The sequence below is a fragment of the Equus quagga genome, chromosome 3 (assembly GCF_021613505.1).
Source record: "Equus quagga isolate Etosha38 chromosome 3, UCLA_HA_Equagga_1.0, whole genome shotgun sequence".
NCBI classification, from domain to species: domain Eukaryota; kingdom Metazoa; phylum Chordata; class Mammalia; order Perissodactyla; family Equidae; genus Equus; species Equus quagga.
The window spans coordinates 105266466-105278816 of NC_060269.1; the positions used below are offsets into that span (position 1 = coordinate 105266466).

A 12351-nucleotide genomic window follows, 5' to 3' on the forward strand; every position below is an offset into this window, starting at 1 on the left:
AGTTCTAATTAATGGTATTTTGATATGCTCACTTTTTTCCTAAATAGTATACTGTGAGTTGATTTGCCAAGTAAATGACAAAAAGAGTTTCTTTTGTTTTTGTCCCTGCCATGATGGAAAAGTGAAAATCCTTAAAGCCATAATTCACTCTGCAAAGCATTGAGTCCATTCTCATTATCCTATCTTACTTAATGTTATTTACCATCAAAAAACACTGTGAGGGTGATATTGGTAGCCTTTAAATGTGGTGACACTGAGCCTCATAGAACATAGGCTCTTGTAAAACGACATGGAGTAACAGAGGTAGAGCGAGAAGTACAACTTCTATTTTTCTTTCTGACTTCCATGTCAGTCTTACTGGACCAAAGCACCAGAGAAGTTATTTTAAATTATTTTTTGTAAGACCAAAATTAATCCTCTGTGATGATATTCCAAATGAAACATGAAATAACAAAACAACAAATAAACCGCTAGCATTTAACTGTTCAGTTTAGTAAACAAAATTGTCTTAGTTTGCTCCAGAGATTGACTCTGTGAACACTATTGTTGAAAGGTGTATTTACTCAAATATGTCGTCACATGTCTATGTCTTGTACATACCAATAATCCAGATTTCTAAAATCATAAAAGTGAGAAAGCTGTACAAACGACTCCTATAACTCGAGAGGGTCTGTCCTTGCAGCTTGGCCATTACAGGAAGTAGGGATCTAAGCCGTAGTTGCGTGTTAGAGTTTATAATTTCACTCATCCATCACAGCACTTCTATTTTAATGCCCATTTATTTTTACAGTTAAACTGCCAGGAGTAAGAACTTATATTGATCCCCATACCTATGAGGATCCTAATCAAGCTGTCCATGAATTTGCCAAGGAGATAGAAGCTTCATGCATCACCATTGAAAGAGTTATCGGAGCAGGTAAGGCAGTGTTTAACTTGGACTTTTAACTTGTGCTGAGATTATAGAATGTAATATATCAATGTTCTATTCCAGAGCAGAATGTTTTTAATCTTTCGTAATTGACTTGCTTTCAAAGTGGTATGTAATTGAGTGTATTTTAAGGCTACCTTCTGTGTAGTTCATACTTAGACCAGCAAATGTCAGTTTATGAAATAAAAAAATAAACCAGCAAATATATGTACATTTCAACATAGTGTTTCACCATCTACTGTTTGTTATAGTCCGTATATATTATGTCCCATATATTATGCATATATAATTTGTAATACCCAAAAGTATTTACACAGTTCAAGCACCCAATTATTCTATTTATGAATCATTTCTTTCTTAAAATCAATTCCTTTTTGTCCTGCTGTAACCTTTTCTCCTTTTCTCATTAATGGCACTGGCTAGAGTAGAAAGAGAAGGAAGAAGGAAGTCATTTCAGTCAGCTGCTTTTAATTTTTTTCTAATGTGTCTAGTGAGGTTTTTTTAGGTGAGATGGATGAAGCTAACAAACCCACAGATTGTTTTATGATCACTTGTAGATGGTTTTTCCCAATGTGCCATTTATTTCTATGAAAGTTGATAAAGAAGTTTGAACTCCCTTTTTAACTCTATTTTGTCTAAACCTTAATACTCAAAGAGTGCTTTAGAGTGTTATTGGAGTAAGGATTTCAAATGAGATTGTGTGTTTTTCCATCTATATCACAAGGTGAATTTGGTGAAGTTTGTAGTGGACGTTTGAAACTTCCAGGAAAAAGAGAATTACCTGTGGCAATCAAAACTCTGAAAGTAGGCTATACCGAAAAGCAACGCAGAGATTTCCTGGGTGAAGCAAGTATCATGGGGCAGTTTGATCATCCTAACATCATTCACTTAGAAGGTGTAGTGACCAAAAGTAAGTACAATGTCAAATTATGCATGTGTGTGTGTATCATGAATAACTGGATTTCTTCTACTAGGCCATTATTAATTTCAAATAGAGGGAAAACTAGCCATAATAATGTTATTAACAATCTCTCTAATATTAATAATTGTTCTATATTTTAGTAGATTCTCATCAACGCTGGTCTTTAATGGACCTGAATTTCATTTATTTTTTTCAAAACATGTGTATTAACTCAGTTACTATGAATTCTGTGCCAGAGAAAGTGTATCCAGAAAAAAGAAGGAGTAAAAATATCAAATTTTTTTCTCTTGACTCTTTCACTTTTTATCCTAATGAAATGTTAACTTGAGAGTTTTGATTGAGCCACTGAAGTTTAAGGTTTAAAATTATAACCACAGGTGCCCTGCCACCTTTTAAGCAGTTCTTCATAGCAAATATATTGCTTTTATTCAAAGACTGGAAAATTTCTTGAGACTTATGATTTTGTTAAAACAAATCTAGCTTTTATTCAGAAATATCTAGGATTTTACATCTTTTACATTTTTATTTGTGTCTTATAAATGTGGTTATGTGGTGAACTTCCCAATATAAGGATATCAAATCACTTCTCAGTCATCCCAGAAGGTATTTAAGTGACACATAATGGAGGCCTTTATTTTCTTTTAATCCATTCTTTCTTTGCTGTTTCCTCTGTATTCTCATTCCTTCCTTTATCCCTCATACTCTACATACCACTTTCTAAAATCCATCTAAAAACTTTGGCAAGAAACAATTCCTAGACTTTCTTTCAAGCATTTGTTCAACTTCCAGTTACTAGTAATCAAGTCTTGAGTTATATATAGGCCAAATATGCATACCAGCAGTGTCTATTCAGTAAATGTTCTCAACCTACTATCAGTTGATTGGATATCTATTTGTACCATTTAGCTTGTAAATATCAAAAAACAAAACAACAGCAACAAGAAAAACACAACTTTTCACAATAAAGAAGGACAAAAGAAACAAATCAAAATACTTACCTGGTAAATAACAGATTAATTCCCAACTCATGATTCACCGCAATATATCACAGATAAGAATGTAGAAGCCCCTCACGAGTTCTAGAAAGAGACCACAGCCAAAGTATCATGTTGAATTGGTTAAACTTCTGAATCAGACAGTATTGCTGGGAGACTGTTTTTCTCCACTTCTCAAAGAAATACACATCTCCAGTAAGAATGTTCATAGAGGAATGTAGCATAGCAATAAAATAACCTGCAGATTTATGGGTTTCTTCAAAACTTAGATGCGTTTTCTTCCTCCAATTGGGTACATGCCCATACCTTATTTACCCCTTGAAGGCTACCCAAGAAGGGTATGACTGGAGCAAGAAGGACATTCTGAGGTCTTATCAGAACAAAAAATTTCCTAAAGAAAGGTGGGAGGCAGGGACAAGAGAGATGCAAATGAGGGACAAGGAAAACTACATTCTTTGAAAGGAATAAAAGAAATTAAAGCATTTTACAAAAATTATACACTACAATGAATGGTCAGGAATATTTGAAATACGAATATAACATGAAGAAGATGGTCACCACTACAATAAAATGAAGTCAGAATTTGAATATGACTATATTCTACCTGAGGGGAAGGACCCTTAACAGACATCAGTGATAGTGTGTGGTGTTAGATACTGTAGGAACAAGAATTATAATAACAATGATTGAGTAAAATTATTTCCTATGCAGGAATGGTGTTATCTAATATAAAATATAGTTTTTAATGATAGTCATAGTAATAATATTATGCAAGTATTTTATAAATTTCATGTCTTCTTCTCATCCTTAAATATGGCTGCCAAATTCAACTTCCTCACATAAACTCTGACCATGACTTCCTATTACCCATGGTAAATGTTAAGCTCTATAGGCAGCCAATCTACCCTCTGTAATAACTTAACATGTGATGTTTAGAACAGTGTCAGATCACTCTTACTACAATGAAAGACAGTATTGTATAATGGTCAAGAACATGAACTATGGATCTAGACATGAATCTGATTTTAATTTTGGTTCTGCCATAAACTAGTATGTGGCTTTGCACAAGTTATTTAAACATTCAGCCTTAGTTTCCTCATCAGTGACACGGAGTAAGAATACCTCGTAGTGATGTTGTAAAGATGACATGAATTAATATAGGTAAAGTTTAGAATGGGCATGGCACAGAGTAGGTACTTAATAAATATATAGTTATTGCTTTTCCAATTATCTTTCTTCCTGTGCTCTGAGCTCCTCCCTATCAATTTCATTCTTAGTCCATTTTAATGTACTTGATATCTTGCCTTGCCTACGTTGCCTCTTTCTCTGAAACTTATACCCTCATATTCACAATCTTTTCAGTTCCCTCAAAACCCTATTCAACTTCCATCACCTCCACAAAACAGTCCCTCATCACTTCACTCTGAAGTAATTTCTCCTTCTTTTGAACACTGTGCCTAGGTAAGGATTTTTGCAACTGTCTGTAAGTTTCCTACATGTGTCCAAAACTCTCACTCAAATCTTCCCTCTAATTTTGTCTCTTTTGCATATATATTTTTTAGCTTCTATGTAAAAACAATATTTGCTCCTTGAAGACACACAGATGTCCTAAATATTTATGCAAACCTGTTATGCCTAAACCTAAACCAATCCATCGTCACCATACTTAAACACTTTGAGCCTCAATGGCACACAAGAGGCAGAAAATCATACATACCTTATGAGATTGTTATGCAGATTAAATTAAGATATATTTGTGTGTGTGTCAACAAAATTGCAGGTAATTATAGTAGTGAATAAGTATTTATTTTAATCTGTTTAAGTGAATCCATCAGATACTAGTAAACAACACCCAAAATTATTAGAACCCATATTCACCCACTTTTATAGACCCCTGATTTATTACAGAACTTCTTTTATGTGAATGGGTCCTGACTGAGGCAACTAAACTTCTCATACTAAGACAGCTAAATTTTTTATATATTTTATAGGCACTTGAAACCTTTGCTTTTAGAAGCAATTGTCATTATCAATAGATGATCGTATCTAAATCCTGTAAATGCTAGTCTATTAAGAGTAACAGTACTGTGGGTGAGAAGACAAATTTTAAATTTCTAATCTCCTAATGGAGTATTCTATTTCGGATTGCTGCCATGAAGTTACATATATAAGTCAGGCAAATTGTAAATATTTAAAATATTTCTGGGTCTTATTTTTTGTTCCATGTGAATTGAAACTGTATTTTTCCTTCATAAATGTAGCTCTTCATGAATGAACTTAGGAAGTCTTCAACTTGTTTTTAATTTACCATGTTGCAACTCACTTTATTTGTGTCCTTAATTTCATGCTCTCTGATCTGATGCTAATTTATTCAGCAATTATTCTCAACCTGCAGCACACAGATAATGAGACATAAGTGCAACTAAATCTTGTGATTTTTCTGATGAAGCTGAGGTAGGGAGTCTGAAGTAGCACTCCTATGGGTGGTGCCATCACGAACCTTCATCTTTCCTGTATCACTGCCCAATGTGCCAGAAACATGGTCCCTCATTCAAATTCCTTCTGTGACTTGTTGTTAAACAAGACACATCATAAATGGAGACATATTCTGGAGAGGCTTCGTGAAAAATGATGTAAAAAACCCATAGGTCCTGGCTTAATTGACTCATTTGCAATGCAAGATGCTTTAATGTAATATACACAGTGCCAGCTTTTACTATTTAAAGAGATTCAGGAATAAAATAAAAAGGGAAAAAAATTGTAATTTTTCCCTTGCAGCGTCCTTAGTTCTTTAAGATTTATCTTCTTCCATCCATGTAAATCAAAATTGACTAAAGGAATATTTCTACTGAGTCTTAGAAATATTCATAGTTATATTTCTTAATGTAGGATTGTGTACAAATAAACTTAGTTCTTCTGTAAAATTAATAAATTAAAAAAAAGAGGAACATTAGCTGAATTTCTCCCTATTTCTTTTTCTACGTCTGAGGAGATAGCACATTCAATAACAATTGATTATTTAAATTGTCAGACAATTCTAACCTGTTATATAAATTTGTATTTATCTTTCAAGTATAGCATTTTAGTCTATCTCATAAAGTCACTTTCATTTTACAGGCCCTTATTATATATTATCTGGGTCTATTTCAACAATCTTCAAACTAGTTTTCCTATTTTGGTACTTTCCCACATTAGTCCATTCCATACCTATTGTCCTAAGGTAGATTTTACTAAATCACTGCTTTCTGCTCATGCTTTATCACCAAATACGCAAACAAATCAAGCAAAATACATATCTTTCGATACTTAACCTGATGTAACTTGGCCATGTCTCCATATTTGACTATTCCCTTTCTCGAAAACTACCTAGTTCTGATTCTACCCCATTGAGATACTTCATTCATCCCTAAAATGTCCTCTTGACTTTCCTCAGCTCTACTTGACCTTCGCGTTGAACTTAAATGTGACCTTTTCCGTGAGATCACTGTCATTTATCTTCATTTTTCCTTCTGTCCTCCGTGTCTGCCTGGCTTAGAGTAGGCCCACAATAATGTCTACTGTCTGAGTAAAGGGAAGCTTCCCAGTTCTATATTAGAATACAAGCTGCAAAGAGCAGAAGTTTTTGTTTCGTTTTGTTCACCTATCTGTCCCTACATCAGTGCTCCGCATGTGTGGCATTGCATATATTTGTTGAATGAATGAATTCTCAGCTAGAGACAATCTTATAAGCTCTCGTTGCATTTCTCTGCATTTTGTCATGCTATACGTTATATCATAGTTATCTCTCCACATGTTTTATTGTCCTTGCTACACAATGAGCTTCTTGAAACTGATCTGTTTATAACCCCCCTAGTGTCTATCACAGAACCAGATACATTAGGTTATTTAAAAAAAAAAGATGTGAATGATATTAAATGAGCAAATGACTACACTGCAGTTATGTAAATATTTAAAACTAGTTAGAGTGATAGTTTATATTCTAATTTGAAAACTTTATTTTATGAAACCATGGGTGTTTTAGAAAAAAGTTAAAATTCATATGGAGGAAATTGCATGAGAATCTTTTCAAAAGGTCTTGCATATAACAATTATTGCTGCTACTAGTGGTTAACATAACTTTACAAATTTACTAAGCTTAATGCTCTTTATATATTATCTCCTTTAATCTGGACAATAATGCTATCCTGTAGACACTAGCATTTGTTCATATTTTACAGATGGGAAAAATTAACTTTTAAGAGCTTAAATACCTCATGCAATGTTGTAAAACTAGCATAGGATAATGCCAGATTTTAAAACAGTTCTGTTTGACAACAAAACCCAAGCTCTTGAATGGTGTACATTACCAACCTCATATTTCATCATTCGCTATACACTTGACCAGAAAAATTTATTTCTTCAAAAGGTATTAATTGATCAATTAACACATGCCTACCTCTGTTAATCAATGGGATACAGAAAAGATTAACAGACCGAGTTCCTACCTTTATGGAGCTTACCTTTGGGTGAAGGAGAAAAACTAAATGAAAAAATTCATTATAATATATTAAATGGAGAAAATAAAGCTAGGTGAGGAGATTAGGGATTTCTTCTATTAAGGGTTGGTGGTTTCTATTTTATTTAGAGAAAGGCCTCTCTGATAAGGCTTGGATAAAGTGAATGTGTAGGCCTTACCAAAATCTAGGGGCAGAATGTTACAGAAAAAAGGACCAGAAAGGCTTGAATGGAACTTGCATGGAATGTTCAAGAAACAGCAGGAAGGCCAGTGTTGCTTCAATGAATGAATGAGAGGAGTCTGGTAAGATCTTAACTTGGAGATGTAGTAGGAGGATAAAGAGTGCATGAACTCTTTGGTCTCTGCAAAGACCATCTCTCAACCTGAGCTTTGGACCCTTTAGAGCCAATAGAATCTGATTTCTACATTAATGAGATCAGTCAGGCTGCTGTGTTGACTGTAGATAGTAGGAGCGAGTGTTTACGCAGGCAGCAGTGATGACATTATTTTCATCTCATTTTGGATTAGATCAGGGTAGTGATCTAATAAGATAGAGAATAGTAGTTGAATTCTGTAGATATTTTGAAGGCAATCACAGTAAGGCTTCTTGTGGATTAGAGTTGGAGTGTGAGAATAGGAGATGAGTCAATGATAATTATAAATTATTTGTCCTGAGTACCTCGAAGAAAGGAATTGCCATTTATGGGGAAAAGTCTAGGAGGAGCAAGACTGTGGTTGGTAATCAACATTTCAGTTGTGGACAAGTTGCGTTTGAGAGCCCTCTAAGCATCCAATAACATGCTGTGTATAAAGTTGGACTTACCTTTAGTCCTGAGAAGGACTAAACATAATAAACATAATAAAAATGTTTGAAGAATGAGTAGGCTTCAATTTTACATCTTCTGTTTCACAAAAAGAAACAAATTCTATTATCCAGTGATAAACCATGATGAAAATAAATAGCTTTAAAACTGAAGTATAAATAAAAGTCGGTTTATTAATTTGATAGTTGTTTTTCTTTGTTAAGACATAGAGAGAGGTTTAATAAATACACATAAAATAATTATTAGATATTTACAAGTGCTCTTCCTGATAAAAATCTAAATTCTACTCATCTGAAAAAAATATAGATCTATAGAAACAGAGATTTACTGGCTCACAGATTGACTGTTAGTGAATTAAACATTATGTTTTAAAGTTATTTTTATTATTAAGAAAACAAAGCTGTCAGATTTGTTAATTTTTAGATTCCCCACCTTCTTTGAGATGTCTATAATTTCTGACTCATAAGTAAATATCCACCTTCACTAATGTCAGAAAATTCCATTTTTAATTTGAGAAATGAGCACCTAATGAAAAAGTTTGTGTCAATGTAAATATTCTGAAATAAAAGAGGATATTATGGAAAGTTTGCAACTTCTACTTATGGAGACATTTGGTGTTTTCATGTTCCTGTCTCAGGTAAGGTACAAAGACTTTCGATTTTATCGTTTTTCCCAAAATTAAATTGTATAATTTTATAAATGATTTTTCCTAAAGTGTTAACCAACAAATAAGGACCATAATGGAATTAAATCTATGTACCCCTCTAAGTTCTAATTGCCCCATATTTTGTCCTCCTCTCCTCCTGCTTAATAAACGTTATCTATTTCTACTACAAGAGCAGAATCCTATTTTCTGGTTGACCATTAACCATTAATAATTGAATCATGACATTTGAGTTATCCCAAGTATCCCTCTGGGTAAAAATAAAAGTAATTTCAAACACTTGCTATACTTGTATACTAAATGGAATACAACCCAAATAGAATGGCATAGTGAAATAAAACTATAGATATATAAGCATAAGCACAAATTTACTTTAATTATTTACAAGTCTCGTAAAATGTTTCCCAGAGATACCCAGTGACAATTGTTTTCCAGTGAATTATGATGCTTCTAAATCAAATGCTCCCTTATAGCCCTAAGTGGTATCATGTGTTTTTGATGAGCTAATGGTTTCTGAAAAGCAGGTGGTATCAATGCAAATAAAATAATAAGCGCAGCTTTAGCTGCAGCTCTTGTGATGTGTCCTCAGTGTTTCTCAGAATTTAATGGGCCTCTGAGGATATTACTAAAATGCAGAATCTGTTTCAGTAGATCAAATTGGGCGCTGAGTTTTTGCATTTCTAACAAGCTCGCAGGTGTTAGCTATACCACTTGTCAGGGGCCTTGCTCTGAAAAGCAAGGGCAAGATCAACATTCCCGCAAGTTTGTTTTATCCAACTTTGAGATATCTTATGGAAAAAGATTGAGTTACTGGCTGTGGCATATTCTCTTGTCTCTTGGATTTGTGATGGACATTAGCACCAAAAACTCACATGAGAAAACAAACTCAATTTGTTTTATTGTGGTAAAAAGACCCCACACATTTTGTCCTCTTAATTTTTTTTTCCTTTTTTTGAGGAAGATAGCCCTGAGCTAACATCTGCCACCCATCCTCCTCTTTTTGCTGAGGAAGATTGGCCCTGAGCTAACATCTGTGCCCATCTTCCTCCATTTTATATGTGGGACCTCTGCCACAGCATGGCTTGACATGCAGTGCCTAGGTCTGTGCCTGGGATCTGAACTGGCAAACCCCAGGGTGCAAAAGCAGAGCACATGAACTTAAATGCTGTGCCACCAGGTTTGCCCCATCCTCTTAAATTTTTGAGTGTACAGTACAGTATTGTTAATTATAAGCACAATGTTATGTAGCTGAGCTCTACAGCTTTTTCATCTTGCATAACTCAAACTTTATACCCATTGAACGGCAACTTCTCCTTTCTCCCTCTTCCCAGCCACTGGCAATCATCTTTCTACTTTCTGTTTCTATGGGTTTGAGTACTTTAGATACCTCATGTAAGTAGAATCCAAGACCATTTCACTATAGAACACTTTGGAACACTCGGAGCATATATAGGTAATAGTCATATGTAAGAATATATTATTTGTTGAGAGAAGCTGAATTCCCACCCAATGTGCCATCAACGGTTGAATAGTTTGGTATAACATAGTCATGATTACCAAGCTCATCTTAACACAAAAAAGTAAACATTTGTGAGATTTTAAAGGAAAACTTAAAAAAGATATTTTGAAATTATAGGCATCATATGATGGAGGAAAGCAAAACGCTTTTACAGTCAGATGGACATAAATTTGATTCCCAACTTTGCTTCTTATATGAAGTGCATTAGTCAACTCCAGTAATATGCTGAATCTTTTTAAGCCTCACATTCTTTCTCTGAAAAATGTCTTTTGTAATATCACTGTTATAGAATTTCAATAACAGTTAAAAATAACATTGTGCCTTGTAAAGAGTAGACACTCAATGAATCAATAAATTGTAATTCTTTGGTGATTATCCATACCAAATGATGAACTATGAGGTTGGTGAATCCCACAAACAATGTTTCTATTGCTACTTAGACTCGGCCTGGGCTGGGAGCTCATAAATAATATAAAGTAATATAAAAACTCTAGTCTGTGATTAAAATCGTGTTTTGACATGCTTTATGAGCTCTTTTTATATAGATTTTTGATAATATGCTTTCAAAATTATTGGCAGATCTACTCTTTGTCTGTACTTCAAGGTGGATAATGGAAAAAGATTTATACAGTTTTATTGAATTTACCAGGGTTAGAGTAAGCCACGTTAATTATTGCTATGTCATTCTTGCAGGCTAGCAGGAACTGAGACAAAACATAAGCCAAACTAAATATAATTAGCATTAAAATGAGTCAAGCATGAAAAATAATCAAATGGGTCCTGAAGTGTCTTATTCGTGTCAACAAAAGAAGATCATACTTGTTTGCAAACATTCATTTTAATTGCTTTTCACCCATTTTCTGAAATATGAGAGGTGTTTTAGATGCCTATCATATTTCTCAAATAACATTTTTGTTATTGACATTACAACCAACACTGTCATAAATAATTAATCTGACTTTTAAAACTAGGTGATGAAAGCTAAAAAGATCTTACAGGATGAATACCAGGTGCCCATGTCCCTAAAAAATAATCATTTTTTTCTTTCCAAATGTATATTATTCAATGTCAATAAGTTTTTGGGCAGTTCATTCCCTTTAGAGCATAAATTCTTTCTTCTAAGTCTAGTGAATTTGAGTTGAATTTAAGGAACAAATTTACCCAACAAAGAGATATTTTTACATGGGGATTCTATCTAATTTCTGCTCAGTAGGCCTTGAGTAACCAGTAGTAAGTATTTACCTCTGACCGGTAACTGTGAGAAGAGAGTCCAAAAAATTAGAGGATAGACAGGAAGAAGAAATTCTTGAAAAAGAGAGAAGGAAACTGAAAGTTCTGTAAGTAATAATAGAGGTAAGATGCTGTGATCATGAAGCACTGAGGGCAGAGTAGGTAATGATAGACTTAGATTAGTGTTTCCCTTTGATGGACAAGGCATCTGCTCACGTGGTATGAGCTGAAAGGTGCCAATGAGGGAAAATGAAGAGTGTATTCCCTGGATATCTGCTGGAGTTCAGCTCTTCCAATTCCAATATACTATGACAACTCCCTCAGTGGATTTCTATAGGTGAGAGCTAAAGTCAGAGGAAAAGAGCTACACAGACAGGAAGGATTCTTGGAATCATAGGCTGATTCCAGAAATTGTAGGCTTCCTTCTAGTTTGATGGGGGCTGATGTTCCACAAGCACATACTCTTTTTGGTCTTATTAGCTATAAATTTGTTGAAATACTTCTATACTGTTTGGTAAAAAGCTGATGCCAGAGTTATCCATGTATCTCCTTTATATGCCTGGTTAGCTTCACCCCTGGGTACTTCTGGATTCCTGAAATTAGGTAAACGAAGTGGTGATGTCGGGTACAGCAGGACAGTCCAAGATATACTAGCATTATGGCTGGTGTAACTTGTGACATGTAGGTACCTGTGCCAAAGCAATGATCAAATATTTTGGCTATCATCCTTGGGGAAGTATATCAGTTCTGGACTTTTGAAATAAAAAGGGCTTC

At 34.2% G+C, this 12351-nt stretch overlaps 1 protein-coding gene across 6 annotated transcripts in view; it reads left to right on the top strand.

Moving 5' to 3' along the window:
- Window positions 1–12351, top strand: part of EPHA5 (EPH receptor A5) — a 329244-nt gene that overhangs the window by 284564 nt on the left and 32329 nt on the right. For all 6 annotated transcript variants that reach the window (XM_046657571.1, XM_046657573.1, XM_046657572.1 and 3 more), the window contains 2 exons: window positions 791–916; window positions 1653–1838. In XM_046657571.1, coding sequence (XP_046513527.1) covers window positions 791–916; window positions 1653–1838 — 312 coding nt within the window. The remainder of the gene's footprint in view (window positions 1–790; window positions 917–1652; window positions 1839–12351) is intronic.